The 24276-nt window shown below is 39.0% G+C and overlaps 1 protein-coding gene across 1 annotated transcript in view; it reads left to right on the top strand.

Annotated features, from left to right (window-relative positions):
* The window catches only part of LOC143732087 (GTPase IMAP family member 8-like), a 33638-nt gene extending 13239 nt beyond the window's left edge, over positions 1–20399 (top strand). Inside the window, exons 3-7 of the mRNA XM_077222780.1 lie at positions 1447–1524; positions 2110–2970; positions 13603–13674; positions 14019–14243; positions 17893–20399. Of these exons, the coding sequence (XP_077078895.1) occupies positions 1447–1524; positions 2110–2970; positions 13603–13674; positions 14019–14243; positions 17893–18635 (1979 nt within the window). The 3' untranslated portion in view covers positions 18636–20399. The remainder of the gene's footprint in view (positions 1–1446; positions 1525–2109; positions 2971–13602; positions 13675–14018; positions 14244–17892) is intronic.
* The last annotated feature ends 3877 nt before the right edge of the window (positions 20400–24276 follow it).

The following is a 24276-nucleotide window of genomic DNA, read 5'->3' as shown; positions in this document are numbered from 1 at the left end:
TTGATTCCATGTGATAATATTAGATCTAGAGTATGATTACGACAATGAGTAGGTCCTGACATGCGTTGTCTAACTCCAATAGAGTTAAAGGGATAGTTCAGCCAAAAATGAAAATTCTGTCAGTAATTACTCACCCTCATGTTCTTCCAACCCCGTAAGACCTTCGTTCATCTTCGGAACACAAATTTAGATATTTTTGATTAAAACTAAGAGTAGTCTCACTCCTCCATAGGCTTCTTAAGGGATTAAAACTTGCCAGCCCTGAAAAGTTATTAAAGACATCGTTGAAATAGTCCAAGTGACTCAGTGGCTCAATCTGAAGTTTATCAAGCGACGAGAATACTTTTTGTGGGCAAAAACAAACAAAAATAACGACTTTATTTCGACTATTCATTTCCTTCTCTGTCTGCCTCGAGTCAGTTCACTAGTGTTATAGCGTGTTTCTGTGTTATACGTCACACGCATCACACACATGACCAGCGTTGGCCAATAGTTAGCCTACGTGTGACGTACAACACAGAAACACTACCCTATCACACTACGTCAACGGACTTGAGGCCCACAGAGAAGGAAATGAATAGTCGAAATAAAGTCGTTATTTTTGTTTGTTTTTGCGCACAAAAGTATTCTCGTCGCTTGATAAACTTAAGATTGAGCCACTGTAGTCACTTGGACTATTTTAACTATGTCTTTAATAACTTTTCGGGGCTTGAAAATCCAAATATGTTCTATTTATTTGTGTTAGAATGCGGGTATAGCCTAGCATATCATCTGTCTTATTCATTTTGTTAATAAATGTATGTTTAATATAAGCAAATTTGTCATTGTACTATTTTGTTGAACAAAATATCCACTAAGCATTAAAGTAAGACCTTTCATTTATTTGATACAATATAGCTATACCATATTATCAGTCTTAGTTGTTCATTTTGTTAAAGTTTGTCATTGTACTATTTTATTGTTGTGTTTTTTCATTAAGAGTAATATTGAATCAGCATTACACATTCGTTGTGTTCCAAGAAAAAGATCTAACGAGATCAAAACAAGAGCTGAAGATCCTGAACGTCATTGACAAATATTTATTCTTGTAAAATATGGGGTGTAATACCGGTGTTGTCACAAGTTTATTAATCTTGGGAAAAATGGCTCATCCCTAATGCCTCTTAAGTAAAATGTTGATAAATAACTAGAATGCGAGATTAGTTGCTGTTGGGGGATTAGTTGCGCTTCTCTCTCTCTCTCTCTCTCTCTCTCTCTCTCTCTCTCTCTCTCTCTCTCTCTCTCTCTCTCTCTCTCTGCAATGACTCTAGAAGTGGTCATTAATATTCTTAATGGTGGCTGCAGACACATCACAGGTTGACTTTAATGACATTGTTTCAAATGAATTTTAATGAATAGAAAAAGAAATAAAACTATTTATATTTCTTTCTTTTCTTTGTTCTGCAGCACCCTCAGCACCCCCACTTCCTGCACAGCAACTGGACCTCGATACCGGGGTCGCCACCAGGACAAAGGACAAGAACAGTAAGAAGAGAGTTTATTCATTTTTGAGTAATATTACATTAACAGATTATTTTTTCTTTTTTACCATGTGTTAATTTCTAATGATTGTCATAATAAAAGAGCATTCAAAAGAACACTCTTTTAAAATCCCTATCAATTACCTACGAAGGTTGATTTTAGGTGTTAAACCTTAAAATATGGAATTGTTCTTAATTGATTTGTGTTTTCTTCCTGTTTGACAGGAGGAAGTAGGTGTTTGGTGTTGACGATAGTGTGTCTCGTGTTCATTTGTGTTCTTCTGCTGGTCGTTCACCAGATAAAGTTGAACAAACACTGTATTAATTTTACTGGAAGATCTTTTTTTTCCAACATTGAGAGAACCTTGGCAGAACGTTAGCTAATGTTCCCTGTATTAGCTAGGATGACTCTATACACCAATGCTTTGGTGTAAAAACAGCATGCCAAATGATAGCATGAAATTGTACATGATACACAATAGCAGAAAACCGAGTCGATGTTATTAACTGGGGATTAAATTGTTTGAATATTAGAAGCATTTATCACGATCATGAAGAGCTGCCGCTAATGAAATGAACTGTTTGACAGGTGATGCACATGATCTGAGGATTGTGTTGCTTGGAGTCTCTGGAGCTGGAAAGAGTTCAATAGGAAATGCAATACTGGATCGAACGGCGTTTGAAGAGAGAACAACCAGAGAGAGTGAGATGCAGAGTGGAAAAGTAGAAGACAGAAACATCTCCATCATCGACACTCCAGGATTCTTCAGCAATGATCTGACTGATGAAGAGCTGCAGAAGCAGATGATGAAGAGTCTGGATCTCTCTGATCCTGGTCCTCACATGTTCCTGCTCATCGTCAACCTCGAGAACTTTGAGAAACACACAAGGAACATTGTGGAGAAAATTGAGGAGATCTTTGGAGCAAAAGCTTTGAAGTTCACAATGGTGCTGTTTATTGGAAGAGAAAAAATGTCAAACAATAACTGGAATAATTTTATACTTAGTGAAGGATTTAAGGGCCTAGTCGAAAACTTCAGAAACAATTATCATGAGATCAACAGTACAATTGAGATTGATAAAACTCACATAACAAAACTTCTAAAGAAGATCGAATTCAACAAAAATGATAAACATTTTAATAACAAGATTTTCTTAATTAACAAAGGAAAAAAACAAGAAAAGCAAGAGAAAGAGAGACAAGAGCTAGCATTGGGGGAAACCTTTGAAATGAACGCTGCAATGGAAGGAGCAACAAGTGCTGTGTTTGAACCAGAAAATGTCCAACAAAGAAAGAAAACAACTGATGAAGAAACAAATCTACAAGGAAATACTTCATTAGATAGAGATCTGAATATCTCGGGCCAGGAGAAACAAAAAGTGGATAAAAGCGGGAAAACGAGTCAGAAGAAACAGGAGTTGGTGTTAGAAAAACCACCAACTCAAGCAGGTGAGAACTTTTAATATAACCATGACAATTTTTTTCATCAAATGTCTGTCATGACATCATCCTAAAAACATCCTAAAACACAATATCCTCTCAACTTATACTTTGTCGAGTCACAGCAGGGCTGGAGCGTGTCCCAGCATCTATATAATTAAAACAGTTAATTCACTTACAACAGTGCAACTGTCAGCAAGGGTGCAGAAACACACAAAGAAGATGAAAACACAGTCCACTGAAGGAACAGAACTGACGCAACTTACACACACGCTAACTTTAACATTGACTGGACCAATGAGAACTGAAAACAGAGCAACTAAATACAGGTCAAATGAGGGTAATAATGATAAACACCCATGAGAAATGTATCACTATGACAACTGATATGTGTGGTGGGAAACTGAACAAAGGAACAATATGACTGAAAGTAACAAACTAAACGTCCATGAAAATTAAACTAAGATAAACGCAACTGAATATCCCTGAAAATAACATTAAGCGATTTCATAAAATAAATGTTTACAGTCCACAAAACAAAATAATAGCTGTATTTATAAAGTCGCGCCCTGCTTCATACCACAGTCATGTTAAAAACATCAATGTATTCACTATCAGCATTACGACAAGTTCCATAATTCCGCTTATGCGTCATCAACCTACGCCTTTGTTATTGTAAGAGGTTAGCAACACCTAGCGGTGAAAAAATGACATATGTAGCTTTAACAATAGAGATTGTTTCAAAGCAGCTTTACATTGGTAATAGGAAACTAAAGTAACAGATTGTTTTGGCTTTACAGCGGCTCTAGAATAAAGTTATTGTCCAGCAAAATTAGTTTCGATTGATTCACCTCTGTAGCAAAGATCATTAGTTATTAACTTAGGGGCCGCTTACACGACACTGTTCTAACAGAAAACCCTTAATGTGCTCCGGCCCGCTCACCCACATACAGTGGTGGTAAGTAACGAAGTAGAAATACTTCGTTACTTTACTTAAGTAAAGTACAGATCCCCGAAAAAAATACTTGAGTATGTTTTATTTGCATCTACTTTTACTCTTACTCCACTACAATATTAAAGACAAAGTTTACTTTTTACTCCGTTACATTTGCCCATGCCTGCTCCAAGTATTTATTACACTGGCTTTCCAAACCAATGAAAAACTTGGTTTTATTTTGAAAAAAAGAATGCGCAAGCTCTTTGCCAGCATGTACACTCACATAGCAGTCAGTTCGCCATTGTGGAAGATGACCGCAGAAACAGGTGAAGGTGCAGCTCTGCCCAGCAATGATCCCGAGATTCCCGCTTACCTTGTATCTTGCACATCTTCTGTTTGATGCAGCTAATGTTATGGAACATGTCTATTGCAGAGCTGCCAACTCTCACTCATTCAGTGTGAGACTCACGCAATTGACACTTTCCACACGCTCTCACGACACGCATCCATTTTCTCACGCAGAGAAAAATCGCGAAGCAAAGAGGACATTGACACCGACAGACAAGACAGAGTAGGTTACTATTGATATGAAACAAATTCTCAGCTCTCAGATTCTGTCAATTCTATTATGAAATTTAAACAATAAATACTGTTTTGGAGCTTTTAAATGTGACGTGACAGATAGCTAGCGCCTGCTATGCAGGGTGCCGTTAATCTCTTTACTACTAGTTAATTGTAAATAAACACAAATGAACAATAATAGGTAGCCTATGTTGAAAGATACAGTACAACTTACCGAAATGTATATACCTTATACATAATATCAATAAATCAGTGTTTTTCAATTTTTCACATGTATTTTTAACATGTAATAATACCAGCTGACAGGGCTCTCTGTAGCCTATGTTTACAGAATTAGGTGAGATTTTCTTAATTTAAAAATTAACATGCATCTACTGTACCGAATATTTATCAAAATTAATCTATATTAAATCAAGATCAGAATCAAACCACAATAATTGAATTGAAATTGTAAAATTTGTATCAAAGAATGGCCTACCAGTCATTGCACCATAATATGCTGTCACTAAACTTAATGAAATTGTTTAGAATTGATGTAAGGTGCTTCATTGTCTCTTATGATTTCAAATCTAACAAATTCTTAATTGCAGTATCTAATAATTTGTTAAATTAAAACATTGCATAACACTCCCAAAACAATTGATCTGTTTAATTATTGATATTTACAGTTTGAATATTTACTTTTTACTTTCGATACTTAAGTATGTTTTAAATCGGATACTTTTGTACTTTTACTCAAGTGATGTTTGAATGGAGGACTTTCTACTTTTACTGGAGTCATTTTTTATTTAGGTATATATACTTTTACTCGAGTATAATTTTTGAGTACTTTTACCACCCCTGCCCACATAACAACAGTGCCTTGTGGCTCGAGAACGCAAACCTTGAAATAGGTTTGAAGGTGAAAGCGTTGAATAATTTTGAAAAAAAATCATCTCTGCGTAAACTTTAAATACGCAAATGCGTATTACATGTTTAGTCTATAGGTATGCGGATTTGAATATGTGCGCAGGCGTGTAGTCTTTCTTTACAAATTGACCTCAACAAATTATTTGTCTGGCCTTAAAAATGTATAATACAGATTTTTTTTTTCGCTTCCGCATATCCATGTGAACTGAAATTATTTTGACAACGTTTTATCTGTACAGAGGTAAAGGGAAGGGAAGGAGCCTGTACAGGTGTGAGACTAGTTGACATTTCAGACACAGGTCGAGGGTTCCATGAAATGCGAAAAAAACTAGTCTTGTTTTCTTCCAGTTGCGCTCCATTTTTCTGGCTGCTCTCTTTACTTTCTGAGTGTGCTTGTTTTCCCACGGTGTTGGACTATTTTCTTTAATCTTCTTTTATGCTCAAACAAGTAACTTTTTTCTAAGGGACTGTTCGTTATTTATTTAAGGGGCCACCGGAGGAGTTTTGAGATCTGTTGTCAAAAAAGACTTGACCCTCCCTTCGCCAGCAATAATTTTTTCGATGACCCTCCAAAATGATTGTTAAAAAATGCATGACCCTCCCCGATAATTTATTGAGTTCTGTATTCGTTTACGCTTGGTAAAGATGTTCAGAAGCCATTGTTATTTTTACAACTATGACAGCGTACGTTACACATCACACTCCACGTTTATGGTGGCCATTTCAGTAGATTTTACTCACATTGTTGTGGAAACACAATACGCAACACTTCCTGCATACTACTCATCTAACGTTAACGTTAACTAGTAACGTTATTCACATGAAATATAACAATGAGACCCAGGACCGGCGAGTGCACTTCTGCCGCTCTAGGCGAAAAACAATTGTGCCGCCCCTCTATTTGAAACGTATACCAGCAACAACACACAAAGACCAATATGCCATATACATATACCGCAAAACCAGCAACAACACACAAAGACCAATATGCCATAGGCCTACATATAACGCAAATAGTGCCCAACGTGCGTGTGCCCAAAATGTCAACAATATTAAAGTTTATGCAGGAGGCAAATGCCTGCTGGCATTTTTCTTTAAGCAGTCATGCCAGGACTTTTCCAAATAATCACATTTCACCTCCTCAAATTACTGTTGCAAATCTCTTTACACCACTTTCGTATGTGCGTAAAACACACACAAATGAAATGTCCGCAAGCACATCATATCATCAGCAGGTTCAGCATCTTAAATAACGACTAAAGAGCAAATGAAGCTTAACTTACGTTTCAGAAGCGCGCACGGCGGGCCTTCATCGCAGCAAAGGTCTTAACTGCATCCTCTTTTTCGATTCTCTGTGCCAGTTCATGTTCTATGGAGATTGTTGCCAGTCCATTAAGTCTGTTCTCTGTTCACAAAACGTTCCCCATTCAAAGCAATCGGGACGTCACATATGAAACAGCCAGCCACCGCTGTCAGCGAGTCGCCGTATTCAAGCACCGAGGGCGCGCGCGCCGTGCCCATACCTCCGGTTCAGTTTCCCGAGCCCACGGCACGAAGTGCGGCGATCGGAACCCACAGGACATTCTGCCCCTAGCTGTACATGTAAAAGCATGGGAAGCGATTCCAGGGATATCAGAATGGGTGCTGAGCACAATAAGACAGGGCTATTCACTACAGTTCGCTCGCCGTCCCCCGCGCTTTCGAGCACGGACCGCGACGAAAGTGAATACGGAAGTAGCACATCTAGCTACTCCGCACAGAAATAGCGAAACTGTTGTGCAAAGGTGTCATAGAACCGGTACCTCCTTCTCTGAGCGAGTCAGGCCTTTACAGCCGGTTCTATGGCCCCTTTGCACAACAGTTTCGCTATTTCTGTGCTCGAAAGCGCGGGGGACGGTGAGCAAACTGTAGTGAATAGCCCTGTCTTATTGTGCTCAGAACCCATTCTGATATCCCTGGGATCGCTTCCCATGCTTTCACATACAGCTAGGGGCAGAATGGCCTCCGGGTTCCGATCGCCGCACTTCGTGACGAAGTGACGAAATGAAATAAACTAAATGACTCGAATGACTCAAGAGAGTCAGTAAAATGATCCGAACTTCCCATCACCCAGTCATGACTCGTGAGAGCAGGGGCGCGCCGTCGCTATGGGGCGGCGGCAGCTCAGTAAATCATATATATAACCTATTTTGTGAATTGTTCATTCCCGGTTGGCACACATTTTGCCGCCCATACAAAAGTGCCACTCAAGGCAATTGCCTAGTTCGCCTACGCGCCGGCCCTGATGAGACCATTCAACAAAGCACAGTGACAGCGGGTATAACAAATTCAACACATTTACTGGTTGCTATGGACTCGTCACTAGGCTTCCTCAGTCATTATATATTTTAGCATAATAGGTATTACCTTTAAGCTACCGAAGCTGAACATTATCCAAAACTCCATTTCTCAGACGAAAAAGCTGTTGTTTGCACAATTTCAAATCACCGGGACCGAAAAGATATTTGAAGAGTTGCCTACGTATTGGCGCCAGAAATCACTTTCGCTCTTTGCTCCTAGTGCCCTCTCAATGGTTTTCAAACTTTTTTCTAGAGCGACCACTGATTAGTTGTACGTGGGTCATGTGACATGTGGAGTATTTATTTTACATGTATTTGAAAGATTTTTCAGTGTAATTTTACTCAAAGTTGATATCATCAATAATATTAATATGAAAACAGATTTAAAAAATTTTTTTCTTAAATCACTGGCCCATTTTTTAATTCTCGCGACTCACCCGAGGATCGCGCGCAGTCTCACCACTCGAAACCCACAGCGCGAGGCTCAGACCATCTGCTAGCGATGGAGAGGGGGGACTGAGGGAGCTACATTGGATATATGCACCGAACAAGCCACTTTGAAATTTAGCTGTTTTCATGAATACAAAAGTTAAGTGACCCTCCCCCTAGACTAAAAAAAAGTTGGATGACCCTCCCCTCAACAAAGAAAAAAAAGGCATGACCCTCCCCTATTTTCCTCCGGTGGCCCCTTCCATAAATCCCGAACGGTCCCTAAAGTGCTGGAAAAGAGAGAGTCAAAAGTTTTTGTTACAAACTGGTGGGTAGGATGGAGGTAAATTGAAGCGTCAGCATCTGCGAACTCAGACATGTGCAAGTACCTATCTTATATACCACAACTATTAGAACACGATTGGATAGATGAGAAGGTAATGAGTGACGGAACAATTGAGTCTTCCCGGCAGAACTAATGCTAGAGCTTCATTTCTTCTAAGCTATCTGGAATGCTGAGGAGATGAAACTGATCAGGAATATTATTAATAAAGCAATCTTTAGTAGCAGAAGCGATAGGTCTATCATATTTGTAACACGGATTCAGCTTTGCAGCCTTGGCTAAATGACGTTTACACGAGACTAGATAATGATCTGAGATGTCATCGCTCTGCAGCAGAATTTCAACGGCATCAAAATTGATTCCATGCAATAATATTAGATAAAGAGTAGGGGTGGGCGGTATGACCAAATTTTTATTTCACGGTATGACTTATTTTATTTCACGGTAACGATATATTTCACGATATAGTTATTTATACATGTAGTTATTCTCAAAAATCGACAAAAAGGGCTTTGTATAATAAATAAATCCAAATACTTTAGAAATGAAAAGTATTTTTTACCTTGTTTGATTTTTATTTTATTTGGTAAATTATTTCTTTGGTAAACTATTTTGATGGCTAAATATGGTAAACAAAACGCACTCATCAACTTTTAGATGAACTGCCCCCAACTGATTGATATTAAATACAACTCATAGGTGCAATTCAACGTTAAATAAAGTGTTGCTGAATAACTTTTCAATTTCATGTTATTGCTTTACTTCATCAATTAGTTTACAATATCTGAATATTTTATATTGAACTATTCTATATTCATAATACATTAGTTACTTCCTTTTAATTTTGTAGGATATTAGTAATACTATACTAGTTTACATGTGTTCCCCGGTACATTTTTGCAATGTCTGCTTATTATACTGCGTTTTTAAGGGGCTTGTTTGGTTGTTTTTTTTAATATCTGACAACCCGTCACCTGGAGCTTTAATCAAGAGAAGTTCAGAAATGTCAAACTCATCGAGTTCAGAAGTGACTAGAAGTAGAGCAGCAGTATGAACACCGAACAGCAGCTACTGTTAGTGTTGACTAAGTAGCTTAAATTATACACACCTTGTAACTGCGTCATTATTTGACCGTAGCTCGGTGAACACTGACACACCGCGCTCCCTCTCAGTGTGAGTGCACGTGTGCGTCTTTTGCATCAGTAAAATGCGATCAGTTCATTTGAGTGTCAAGTTGTAATCAAGTATCGAATCAAAGGAAGATTTTATCTGCTGGTTCAGTGGCCAATTGTTTGGAATTAGAAATATATAACTCGCGCTGCATATTTAGTTTTGCCTCAGATACAGAATTATACATTCGCTTTAACAAGCAGGTTGTTCATTACCACGGCAACCACTTGCGTGTCATGGTGATTGCGATTTTCGTGTTTAAAAAGTATACATAAGAGACGGAAAGATGCAAATAACTATACATTATTTAAGGTTATTTCTATTCGTTACGATATTGATATATGAACTGATGTTGTCAAGTAAGCTGCTTTCCCCATTACGAACGTGCACTCCTCTAAACTGTAGCCTACGGGTGCTGCACTGCTAGTGACTGCTGCTCATTTTTTCCCGAAAATATCAAGTTAACAACAACCCTTTAGAAAACTTAATTCCTTTTTAGGTCCTCTTGATCTGCTTTCTCCATGTTTCTTTGACAAATCTCAGTGTCAGTCTCACGCACGCTACACGTGAGTTAACCACGCCCACTTATTTACATGTCGCGGTATACACAGAATAAAAAAATCTGTTACGGTTGACATTTTCTAGCGATATATACTGTCATACCGCCCAACCCTAATGTAGGGTATGATTACGACAATGAGTAGGTCCTGACATGTGTTGTCTAGCTCCAGTAGAGTTCAGAATGTCTCTAAATGCCAATCCCAATGCATCTTTTTCGTTATCTACATGTATATTAAAATCACCAACAATTAGGACTATCTGCAGCCAGTACTAACTCTGATAGAAAATCAGCAAATTCTTTGATAAAGTCTGTATGTGTCACGGATGTGGTGCGGGCTGAAGAACAAGAAGTCCAAAGTTCCAATTTAAACTTTTACTAATTCCAAATATCACAAACAGGTACAGACAGGCAAACAGGCAGAGGGTACACACATGATGCAACATAAACAAGAACCGACAAGGACTAACTGAACAGAAGGAAACTAAATACAGACACAAATCAACAATAAAGAGGTGAGCACAGGTGACAAGGATGATGATGACGATGAACAGGTGTGGGTAAATAAGGGAGTGAGTGCAGGTGTGAAGACAAGAGGGATTCCGGGAAGTGTAGTGAAGATGAAGACAAAGTGGTGCAGACGAAGACCTTCGGGTCCCTTTGGGTGGCCTTGGGCCTTTTGGCGGCCATGGCGAGGATATATAGCCCCCCCCCCCCCCCCCCCCCCCCCACTTCTTGCTACTTCTTGGGGGGAATGACCGAGTCAGTAATAGACTCTGGGACAGGCTCTAGGATAGGGACAGGCTCTGGGACAGGGACAGGCTTGGGAACCATCACGTTAACAGTCTTTGGCTTGGCGGGCATGAAGTGAACAGTCTCTGGCTCGGCGGGCATGACATGAACAGTCTCTGGCTCGGCGTGCATGACGAGATGTGCTGGCTCGGCGGGACTGATGTGAAGTGCAGGCTTGGCTGGACTGATGTGAAGCAGCTCAGCCTCGGCAAGGCTGACGTGAAGCAACGCAGGCTCGGCAGGGCTGATGGGGAGTGCAGGCTCGGCAGGGCTGATGGGGAGCGCAGGCTCGGCTGGACTGACGTGAAGCGCAGGCTCGTCTGGACTGACGTGAAGAGCAGGCTCGTCTGGACTGACGTGAAGAGCAGGCTCGGCTGGACTGACGTGAAGCGCAGGCTCGTCTGGACTGACATGAAGAGGCGGCTCGGCTGGACTGACGTGAAGCAGCTCAGGCTCGGCAAGGCTGACGTGAAGCAACGCAGGCCCGGCAGGACTGACGGGGAGCGCAGGCTCGACAGGCTGACACGGAGCGCAGGCTTGGCAGGGCTGCCATGGATCATAGGCTCGGCGGGAAGAGACTCAGGCAGGATGGTCTCGGCGGAGCGAGACTCAGGCAGGACGGGCTCGGGACGAGACTCAGGCAGGACGATCTCGGCCGGACGAGACTCAGGCAGGACAGTCTCGGCAGAACGACATACTACTTCATCATAATTACATCCTTGATAGACAGCTTTGTCCTTTAGTTACATGCATCTTGTCACCGTTTTCACTGCCCTGTCAATCATCTTGTCATAGTTAAAATCCTCCACATTCCACTGAATTTAATTTCCTACTGTTTCAGAGAGAAATGTAGTAGCATGTTGATCTTCCAATCATGGTTCTTTCATGTGGAGACTCTCCTCATGTTTTTGGAATTTGCATAGTGATGACTTTTTCCGTGTTTAAGTACTATACCATGTCCCCGGTGCATCTAGCAACCCAGAAAACGTGAAAAGTGACATCCCAGTAATTTTGTTTTGGTAAGCCTTTCTCTGCAAGCATGTCAAAAAATAAATCGATCAGATGTCGCTCCCCTTCTGACATAGCAAGGGGATCTTATAATATTACAGCCCATTAATCTGCACGTTTCGACCCACGGCGCCACCATTTGATTTTCACAAGCGACAACAAACAGTGTAACCACTAACGCAATGGCAAAAGTTCGAGCAAAGCATACAAACTGTTCTGTCATTGGCAGCTGCTCAGACAAGCACAGAACACTATTTGACCAGAAAAATGTCACAGCTGTCTTATTAAGACCTCAGGGAACTTTGTCAATTTTTGTCAAAGTTAAACATGATGGTACATGCAACTCGATGAGATGAATCAATGTAAATACACTCCACAAGAACTAGGGCACATAAATGTATCCACTATCTATTCAGACATCCAGGTGCGTCTAAAATTTGCAACCTCTCCCTGAGTCTCTCCGTAAGGCTGGACTCCGATACTGGTTATTTCTGAGATTTTGAATGAGTGAAATTTGCGTGTTTTGTTTTTGCCGGAGTATCCGAAGCTCATGAAAAGGATCGGCTGTCTTCTGAAAGGGGGTGGGGAGCAGTAGCTCATTTGTATTTAAAAGCACACACGATGGCCCTTTTTTGCTCACACCCAAAAAGTTTCTATTTTAAAGGGTAACTAAACTCCTGGTCAGAGCCTGACTCCACCCACTGGCAATATTTGAAAAATGCTGGAAAAGTGGGCAGAGCCCAGCGGAGGGGGGGCGTGCACCTGAGGCAAGGGCGTGGTTAGCTTGGACAACTTCCAACAGGAAAATTCAACTGCAGTAGCCACAGTTCAACCTGAAGAGGGCAGCATTCAGTCGTTTTTACATCATATATTGTAGAATTAAAACACTTTAAACCCAAATGTCAAAAAATGTACTCGAATCAGTGAACAGCATTTATGAAGCTCGATTCTAACAGATCATTAACTAAAAAAAGTTGTTTTAGTGTTTAGTTACCCTTTAACAGTGCTATTTTAACAAATTATCTGGGGGGTGTTTTGAGCTGAAATTTCACAGACACATTCTGGGGACACCATAGATTTATATTAGATCTTGTGAAAAGGGGCATTATAGTTAATGAGAAAACGTATTTTTTGATGCAATGCTGTTGCAGATTAAATATCTGGATAATATTTAATTTAGCGTGAGGTGTGATGACTGACAGGACGATGACAAAGGCAAAAGAGAACTTTTGTTAATAAAAGTGTGTTTTTATTAAAAATACTAATGAACTACAAAATAAGCATTTGTTTTAAAGTAAGGGGAAAATCCAAAGATCTTTTATTTACTTGTCTTTACTTAAATTATAGTCTACCACATCATCCATCTTATTAATTTTGTTAATAAAAGTTTAATGTTTAATATAAGCGAATTTGACATTGTTATTAGAAAATACCTCAACAACAAAATAGGCGGAGGTCGACTTGTGTACGGCCGTCTGCTGGAAGCTAGTTATTTTAGATAAAGTCGATAAAGTTTTAAATATGGATATTTTTCTTACCCCCTTTTATTTATTTATTTTAACTCTCTCTGCAGCACCCCCACTGCCTGCGGCACAGAAACTGAACCTAACCACCAGGATAAAAGACAAGCTGAAGAAAATGTGCAGTAAGCAGAATGTTTTTTTTTGAAGCAGTGATGTTGTTCATTTTTGAGGAATATTACATACTGAGGATATTACATCAAATTTCAATCATTGTTCTCTAAAAACAATACATCAATGTTAATGTATTAACAAAGATTGTTTCTTTTTACTTTTTTAGCATATCTTCTTGTTTGCATATTTTACCATACATTAATTTCCCATGATTGTAATTATAAAAGAGCATTCAATAGAACACTCTTTTAAAAGCCCTATCAATTACTTACAAAGGTTGATTTTGGGTGTTATATCTTATAATATGGAGTGAATTGTTCTTAATTGATTTGTGTGTTTTCTTTCTGTTTGTCAGGAGGAAGATGTTTGGTCCTGTTGATGACAGTATGTCTCGTGCTCATTTGTGTTCTGCTGGTCACCAACATACAGCAGCACATCACCATCAAAGCACAGAGAGACCAGTTAAACAGTTGCAATAACAAAGTTGAAGAGTTCAATCAAATTATCAACAGCTTACAGGAACATTTCACTGAACTAACGACTGAAAAAGACATGTGGTATCAATTCACCAAAAGGCTAGGTATGGCAAACTCTGATGACATCATCAAATCTTACTCGCTTGACATGACAGTCCCACATATTTTCTTTCATTCCTGACTTGTTATTATTAGGGGATATTTGCACGTGTGCAGAACTCAGAATCCACTCACCGCTCAAAACGCCAGAGTTTTTGTTCATGGCAAACTTAAACATCTCTAATTGGTCATTGCGTTCAAGAAATCAACAGATATGTTTGCAATTAGCTACATTGCTCAATGCTGTAAAAACACGTTGTAAACCATATACTTTGTTATGAAATACGTGAATGGCCAAATCCACAGAAATAAGGTTTTTAATCTCAATTGTAAGTTTAGTCCATATGATTAGGGTGGCACATTGTGTCATTGTAACTGTAATCTGTAACTGTAGCAATTGACGTGACAAAACATGTAGGCTACAATGCTTTTTTTGAAATAGACCTGCACAATAAACCTTTAAAAGATTGCGATCTCAATTCAAACACCCACGCACTGGACCACTGGTGAAAAGAGTACTAAACATTTTTACTTAAGTAAAAGTATTGCTACTTAAAAAATACTTAACTTGAGTACAAGCAAAAGTACTGAAAAAATAATATGACTCAAGTAAGAGTATTTTGCTCAAACAAAACTACTCTAGTAGTAAAAGTAAAAGTACTTTAGTATTATTTTTCTATTTCTACCCCAAATTAGGTGATGTTAGCAATATATGGAGCGTTAAACACTCTCATGTAATGTTTGTTTCAGTCATACTGAAAGCCAGAGGGCGCCTTCGCATAAAAAGTCCACAAGTGAGATTCATAGAAGTAATAAACTTATTAAAATCCAGGAAATCCCTTTAATGGATATCAGATAGCTACAGCTGAATAGAGTGGTGCAGGTATGACATCACTTTTTAAGGCCATCCGGAAGTTTGCAACACTCTGGTTCCCTCGACAAAAACCCAATAGGTTAACTATATAACCTATTAACTATATGTGTAACTAGCTTATTTATTTGTATTGACTATTGGTGCATATTGTGTGGAGTACACTAGATGTTTGTAGTGGTGTCACTCCTATTTTTCACTTGGAGATCTCTCATACCCCTTTTCCACCAAAAAAGAACTGGTTCGGAACTGGTGCTGGTTCAAAGTTGGTTCGGAGTTTGTTCACTTGCGAACCTTCTCAGAACCTGTTTGTTTTTCCACTGACTAGAGCGCCCAGCGAACAACGTCGTTACGTCACTGTGTACGTCGCCATACATCTTAGCTAGAAACTCTTGCAAACCTACAACATTACTTTGGGATTATCTCTAGCTCGTGAACCAAAAAGGCTTGTAAGTCTTTTAACCTTTTCCTTTGATATGTAATCTCTTCTGATTAGTTATGTACCCCTGTCTTTTTTTTTTATTTCCATTTATTTGTTCTATATTGTGACTGTTTTCTTCTTTGCTTGCATAATGTTTTCAATAAAAAAAAACTAGAAACGCTTGCGCCAACTTCAAGCATAACAATAACATTGGCGGACTACATTGTGTTTCTGCAAATGTTTCTCCTGGCTTTGTGATCCTATATTATGGTTAGAAAAGATATTTAGAACACATCTAAACCCCAGCCCCTGACGTAAGCATGACGTGGTAAAAGAACGGTTCTAGTCCAGCAAAGAGTTGGTGCCGCTTTGGAACCAGTTTTCCTGGCAGAGAACCGGTTCTTTGGCTGTCGAAACACAAAGAACTGGTTTGTGCGCAGGCACTGGCTCCGAACCGGCACAAAATGCTTTGGTGGAAAAGGGGTATCATTTGGTCTTGTGTTTGTACAGGTACTTTTAAAAAAAATTAGCATGTTGTGATAAAGTTCATTATTTTCCATAATGTAATGATAAAAATTAAACTTTCATATATTTTAGATTCATTGCACACCAACTTAAATATTTCAGGTCCTTTATTGTTTTAATACTGATGATTTTAGCATACAGCTCATGAAAACCCAAAATTCCCATCTCAAAAAATTAGCATATTTCATCCGACCAATAAAAGAAGTGTTTTTAATACAAAAAAAAACCTTCAAATAATTATGTTCAGTTATGCACTCAATACTTGGTCGGGAATCCTTTTGCAGAAATGACTGCTTCAATGAGGCGTGGCATGGAGGCAATCAGCCTGTGGCACTGCTGAGGTGTTATGGAGGCCCAGGATGCTTCGATAGCGGCCTTAAGCTCATCCAGAGTGTTGGGTCTTGCGTCTTTCAACTTTCTCTTCACAATATCCCACAGATTCTCTATGGGGTTCAGGTCAGGAGAGTTGGCCGGCCAATTGAGCACAGTAATACCATGGTCAGTAAACCATTTACCAGTGGTTTTGGCACTGTGAGCAGGTGCCAGATCGTGCTGAAAAATGAAATCAGATGGAAGCGTGAAGTGCTCCAAAATCTCCTGATAGCTAGCTGCATTGACCCTGCCCTTGATAAAACACAGTGGACCAACACCAGCAGCTGACATGGCACCCCTGACCATCACTGACTGTGGGTACTTGACACTGGACTTCAGGCATTTTGGCATTTCCTTCTCCCCAGTCTTTCTCCAGACTCTGGCACCTTGATTTCCCGAATGACATGCAAAATTTGCTTTCATCCGAATGAAAGTACTTTGGACCACTGAGCAACAGTCCAGTGCTCCTTCTCTGTAGCCCAGGTCAGGCGCTTCTGCTGCTGTTTCTGGTTCAAAAGTGGCTTGACCTGGGGAATGCGGCACCTGTACCTCATTTCCTGCACACGCCTGTGCACGGTGGCTCTGGATGTTTCTACTCCAGACTCAGTCCACTGCTTCCGCAGGTCCCCCAAGGTCTGGAATTGGTCCTTCTCCACAATCTTACTCAGTGTCCAGTCACTGAGTAAGTTTTTTTAGAAGGACCTGTATGGTTTAACCTCTGGCATTAAACATTAACTGAACTATTGCCTCTAGTGGTCAAGAAATTGTGTTGCAAGTACCAGAGTGGCACACCTGAAATCAATGCAACTATAAGTATGACTTGATTCTGTCTGTTTGTTACCAACACCCTGATGAAGGCCAGTGGGCCGATACACGTTGCTGTATTAGCCCTTAAATAATAATAAAGGCTTTTTAACTTTTGCATCCTACTGAGTGCCTGGACTTGGACTTTTATAAATAACAGTGATTGACTAATCAGACTCAATATTGTAACATGCTTTGCACAGTCACGCCAGAGCTCTGATTCAAGCAAGCTTTCGTCATTTTTTTGTGCTTTGTGCGAATTATGGGTGTAACTTCCGTTGAGCTGTAAACAATCAGTGAAAGGCTCGCTCTATGAACGCAATATATTTTTTTAAATTGGGTACAATGAGATGAAATTATTCTACCCACCCTTCAACCATCAAACATTAAAATGACATTTAAAAAATGTAAAAGCATCAACAAGGTACTTTCAACAAGAGACCATGAATAACCCCAAAAGAGATTATTTTCAACAGCAATAACGGACGGGTTAAATAACACTGTAGTAATATATATCTGTATTATGTAACATACGTTGCCTTAATCAAAAATGTAAGAAAAAAAGGGAGAGTCTCAACGAAATCCGAACACAAGCTGTAATGGGATATGCATTTGATACTCATGTTAATACCAAGGCCATTTTTCTTTTTTTCTTTTCCAGTCATGGCGGATCTCAGGATAATGGTGGTTGGTAAAACTGGAGCTGGAAAGAGTGCATCAGGAAACACCATCCTGGGAGAAAAGGTGTTTGAAGAAAATATGTCTTCTGAATCTGTGACTAAGACATGCCTGAAACATCAGCAGAAGGTGAACGGTGGAAACATCTCAGTTATAGACACTCCAGGACTGTTTGATACAAAAATCAGTAAAGATATAATGAAGGATGAGCTTGAGAAATGTATAAGTATGTCTGTTCCTGGTCCTCATGCATTTCTGCTGGTCATCAGACTGGACGTGAGATTCACAGACGAGGAGAAAAAAACAGTGAAATGGATTCAGGAGAACTTTGGAGAAAAAGCTGCTGATTACTCCATCATTCTGCTCACTAGAGGAGATCAGATAGATAAACCTATAGAGGAGTTTCTGACCCAAAACAGGCAGATTGAAGAGCTTGTTAGACAGTGTAAAGACAGGTATCATGTTTTCAATAACAAAGACAAAAATCCATCACAGGTTAATAAACTGCTGGACAAGATAGTTAGAATGGTCATGGAGAACGGAGGAGGACATTATACAAATCAGATGTACAAGGAGGCCCAGAAGAGGCAGAGAGAGGAAAATGAGAGACGGAAGTTGGAAGAAGAGGAAAGAATGAACAAGGAAGCTAAGGAGAGGCAGAGAATCAAGAACATAAATGAGGATCATTTTTTTCGTCAGTTGTTGATACATTATTGCATTATTTAAAAAGGATATTTTGTTTTTTTAATATAAATTATCAACACTGAGAAATGCTTATGAAATGCACAGGGTGGCAACTGTTTACCATTATATGACCCATAACTCCTGAATGACTTTAGACACACAGACACCAAGAATCAGTTTATGAATCTCAACAACGGTCACCAGATTTATGCTGCAATGCATACTGGGAAATTGGGTTCCGTATAGTACACCCAGGATGCATTGCACCATGAATCATGTCACCGTTGTTGAGATTCATACACTGATTCTTAATGTCTGTGTGTGTTTATATGATGCAGGAGCTCAAAGAGTTTTTTGTGTAAAATGTGTTTTAATTTTCTTTAATTTTCTATCACAGCTGAATGTGAAGATGTACGCTTACATGTTCACTATAATCAATAATGTGAAATTCATTACATCACCAATATCATACTCTGAATGGGATCAGTAACACACTGTTAATTAGGGGTGGGGGGAAAATCAATTCATACATGATTCGCAATTCTATCTTCTGCTGAATCGGACCGATTTACAAATTTCAAAAATTGATATCCTAAAGTGTTATATATTTTCTAAACTTCAATAAGCAGCAAAAAAATTCGACACACAGCAGAACCTCGAGCACAGACACCGCTCAGATGCATGTAATCCCAAATTCAGTTCTCTTTCACAGTTTATTGCGCTTGAATGGTTAATTACACATTAATTACACATTACATTGTGTGGAGTATTCACATGAACACAGTCTATGTTATACGTGAATGTAAACAGTTGAAAGCAAATAGGATGTGTTAGGGGCCGTTCACATATCGCACTCAAGTTCGTTATTTAGGTGCGCGGCAAGCTTGCTCATTATGGAAGCGACACGGTCGTGACGTGCACGCGGTGCAACACGCTCGTTTTTTTCAGGCGCAGCAAGATAAAACAATCTCTACTTTTCAGAATGCTGCAAGTGCACCGTGGGTCATGCGACTAGAACCAACCAATCAGGTGTACCAAAACATTCTGTAACAACATTGAGAGCTGGTGAAATTCTCTGCAGCCAAAAACTACAAGTTTTTTTTCTCCTCTTCATAAATAAATCTTGTAGCAGAGCTTCAGCATTTTTCGGTATTGGAAATCCATTACTGAAACTTCTTCGCCATTGTGTAGACTGAGAGCGCAGTTCATGGTTGCATAGCAACGGCAGACGCCACGGAAGCGCAAGCACTTGCGGAAAGGAAACGGCGGCACAGCGTTTTTAGGCGCGCTATGTGAACAGCCCCTAACAGTATATTAGGTCTGTGCATTTCTTCTTAAAGGGACAACAGCCTAATAAACTGTTGCCATCTGTTTAATTAATGTAAAAAAAATAAATAAAAAAAAATCAGAAGTCACTCACTGCTTTTGACTGAATCACTTTCGTATCTTTATTATTCAAGAATTTAATTCATACAGTGAAGACTATACAGTGTTTTATTTTTAAATTTGATTATTCAATTTCTGTAGTATTTCTCAAAGTCGTCATGGAATCTATCACATCTGTTTTGGTTCACTTTTAAAAATGTTATGTATGTTATTTTGTAATTTCTCTCAGTCATGCTTCCTCTCTGTCATGTGTCATGTTCTGATTGGTTGTTTTCAGTCCTCATGTTTCCTTATTCTCTTGTCGAGCTTTGTTTTCTGTAAACATTATTGGTGAGTTCAAGTTCATGTTTAAGTTCATGTTAAAGGTATCTGTAAAGGTATCACTTTTTGATTTAATAAAACTGCACTTAAGTTTATCAAGCTTGCCTTCAGTGGACTTCATTACAAAATCAAAATTGACCCTATTTACTTATAGTGCACATTACTAGTCTTGTGGTGAACAACTAATCTGTGCAAGTTAATAGACAGAAAAAAAGATTGTTTGTGTAACAAATTAGCTCTCTGAAAAATGAATAACCAATCATAACTTGTTATAATTGATTATGAATATTTGGGTCAGTTAATCGGATTAACTTGATGTAGCTACATTAACATTACAACCACTTACTCAGTTCATCCTGTGAACCCTCAATATTGGTTATTAATTAATTAAGAGAAATTTACATTTCCGGGCATGGGAAATGTCTTTCTTACTAAGTTCTACTAAGAGCAAGTAGTCAAGATCGATACGATTAGTGACTCCAGATATGAGCTTGAAACACTGACAACTTTACGTGTGGTATGAACAAGACTTTATTAACTAGACTAAACATTTAAACCACTCTAACATACACATGCATACAGTTTACCAAGGGAAAGAGAGCTGAATAAGAATACTGGAAAGCAAGAAGTTATAGCATTGTTTGAAATTCAGCAGATCAACAGCCTTGAGCAAACCATCAGTTTACTGTAGTTCTTTCTATAAAAGGTGTAAGGATACTTAATGTATCTGTTGGAGCTCTTTCCTTGTTTTAACTTAATTACTTTATTTTTGTTTCACCTTAAATATTTTTTATGATTATTTTATTGATGTAGATACAGAATATATTAATGTTATTATTTTAGTTAATTTGAGTATTTTTTGGGACTTTTATTTTGAAAGCACTGAGCACCTGTTTGCATGTATATAATGGTGGTCACACTTAGGATAGGCAGGCACTGGGAAAGGTTGTTGGTTTTTTACCACACACAGGGTAAGTGTCACTGTGTGGTGTGGGTTGAAGAAGACTCAAAGTCCAAAGTTTTTTTTCATTGGGTCTGATTATAATTTCACCAACAGTAATTCTGGATTGCCTCCACCAAACAAGTAAATAGGTAATAAGCAAATCAGAACACTGCGCACCAAAAAAGCAGTATGCGCGCAAGCGTGAACCACTGTTTCTTCTTGCTGCGTATCTTTTACTGGGGTCTCCAACACGTCGCTCGCGTGCTACCAGTAGCTCGTGGCCTGATTGGAGGTAGCTCGTCAAGGGGCCGTTCACATATCATGTCTTTTGTGCTCTCAAGTTCGTTATTGCAATTGTAGGCGCGCGGCAAGTGCGCTCATAATTGAAGCGACGCGCTTATTTTTTCCTGGCGCAGCAAGATGAAGACACCTAAACTTTTCAGAATGCCGGAAACGAACCGCAGTTCATGTGACAAGAAACAACCAATCAGCTTCAACCTTTCTGTAACAACATTGAAAGCTCAGTCAACATGAAGGATGGGGGTGCACCCAAACACTACGGGTGTTTTTCTCTTCTCCGTAAATACATCTTGTAGCAGAGCTACAGCAAAACTTCTCTGCGCTGTGGAGAGCACAGTGCATGGTTGCTTAGCAACGACAGACGCCATGGGAAAATCAGACTGATTTCAAGAATTCAACTGAATGTCAAGTAATTTATCTTTTTTGACTCATTCTTCATATAAAAATGATTTAAAGGCTGAAATATGTAGTTTATCTTTTGTAGTTTATCTTTATCTTTTTATAAAACCTTTTTTGTGTGAAAAATGTGAAGTTTATCTTTTTATAAAACCTTTTTTGTCAATTTTATTTGAATTTCATTTTACTATATGTGCCTATAGGGGTGGGCCGGGGATGGCAGGGGTTGGTGGCAATGTAAGTATCTGGATATTTGCCGCGGGGCGAGGGCTTCGATTACCTCTCTCTTTTTTGACCATACATCTGTTTGCATCCCTGATCTGGGCGAGTAGATCATCCATCCCGCTCCAGAACTGCTGTTTGAGAGATTCCTCATCCCAGTTTGGGTCTTGAAAAAGGTCAAGATATACCTCCACATAGTCTTCTGGCGACCGGCCGTTTTGTGAAACAGAGTCTTTGTCCATTTTGTAGGTCAGTTCTTCTGTCACGGTGTGGTGTGGGTTGAAGAAGACTCAAAGTCCAAAGGCTCCAATGCAAACGATTTACTATATATCTTACTCACAGGTACATACAGACAGGATAACACACACACTAAACATAACTATGAACAAAGTAACCTTGATGCTACATAACATAGACGCATGACATTGACAAGAACCGACCAAGACTAACTGAACAGAAGGGGACTAAATACAGATACAAATGAACACTAACGAAGTGAGGACAGGTGATGACAATGAACAGCTGGTAATGAGGGAGTGAGTTTAGGTGTGGAGACACGAGTGATTTTGGGAAGTGTAGTGAAGACAAAGACAGACAGGTGCAGACGAGGACTTTGACAGTAGGAGAGAATGCAGACAACATTTGTTTGTACGCCTGCTTATTGGAAATAAACTGCATGAACGATATGCTTGCCTGGACATTGGACTTCTTTTGCTGTGCGTAAGATTCGAACTTTCAGTGCCTCAGTGGTCTTTTGATTTTGAGTTTGTTTATTTTATTTAGATTTCTTGTTTGACCTAAATTGGAGGACAAATTGCCAACAACGTATCAAATAATGAGACTAAGTTAATACTTGCATGTCTCGCCCATTTGAATTAAACTTTCCTAATGCAATTTGTTGAGGCTCCAGTTGATCTTTGCTGATGTTGTCTTGATGAGAAAGAACCAGTTGGAGTCACAGGATTTTTGGTGAATGGAAAGACAAGGCCGCAGCCTGGCACAAGTTTGGGGGTCCTTAGAAAACTTCTAGTTTAGCATCATCTTCACATCAGGACTTCTCAGGAAGGGCCAAGAGATGGTAAGAGAGGGAGCTAAGAGAAGCAAAAAGAGCAAAGAGTTTAAGCAAAAGAATCTTAAAGATTCTTATAATACCCATGCGTCACAAAGTTAACAAAATGTAATGTAAATTAACAAATGGGGAATGAAGATTGGAGTTTGTAACATTAAGCCATTCAAGTTTACAAGAAAACCTAGGCCAAAGCAACATAAAAGGAAAATCATGAGAAAGAATGATTAGATAAATGTTTATGCATTTCTCAAGTGGTTATATATATAGAATATATAGGATTAACTGGGTTTATTTCTCCTTCTCAGTAAGAATTCAGTAAGAGTCACATCTCTCAGGAATTCCCCTTTTGGCGTCTTAAAAATTCTTATCAATGTAATAGGACACTGAGTTCTGCCAGTGGTGTTAGCTTCATTGTGATGTTAGTTTCGGGGGAAAGTTACACAGATTTTTTGTTGAGAGAGTGAGTTTGCCGGAGTATTCATTAAATATAATGAATAATTTGTGTGTGTGATTGGTCCAGACGCTACATTTTTCATGGTAATCTTTAATCAATATACGAATTTTCTTCCACTTTGGAATGACATTCCTCCTCTGCCAATTTCTTTAACCGCTCCCCTCCAACCTCCATCAGTCTGCTACACTGTAAACCCAAGTAAGCAACAATCCATTGCCTTAAAATTTTTAGGTTAAGTAAAATAAAACCTAATTTTTAGGTTAAAGGTTAAGTAAGCAGAACTGGCAGATCATAAAAAAATATATACGATACATCCTTCCCCAAAATTGGTAACACACTCTATAGATATTCTTAGGCAAAGGTCTTTTACTATGTGCCACACTAGAATAGAATTTCCAGCTGTAAACAACACATACCAGGCCTTCTGCAGACTTCAGAAAGTCAACTCAAATCATGCATGTAAATCTATTGTAGGGGACTTCCAAAACACAATTAGGAACATAATAAGGGCACTTTAAAATAAATTTATAATAAATTTTTTTATTATAAATAAAAAAAAATTTTTATTATTTTTTTATAATTTTATAATTTT

The sequence above is a fragment of the Siphateles boraxobius genome, unplaced genomic scaffold (genome assembly GCF_051911475.1).
Source record: "Siphateles boraxobius isolate OS27281-9 unplaced genomic scaffold, OSU_SipBor_1 9, whole genome shotgun sequence".
NCBI lineage: Eukaryota > Metazoa > Chordata > Actinopteri > Cypriniformes > Leuciscidae > Siphateles > Siphateles boraxobius.
This window is presented reverse-complemented; position numbering and strand designations above follow the sequence as displayed.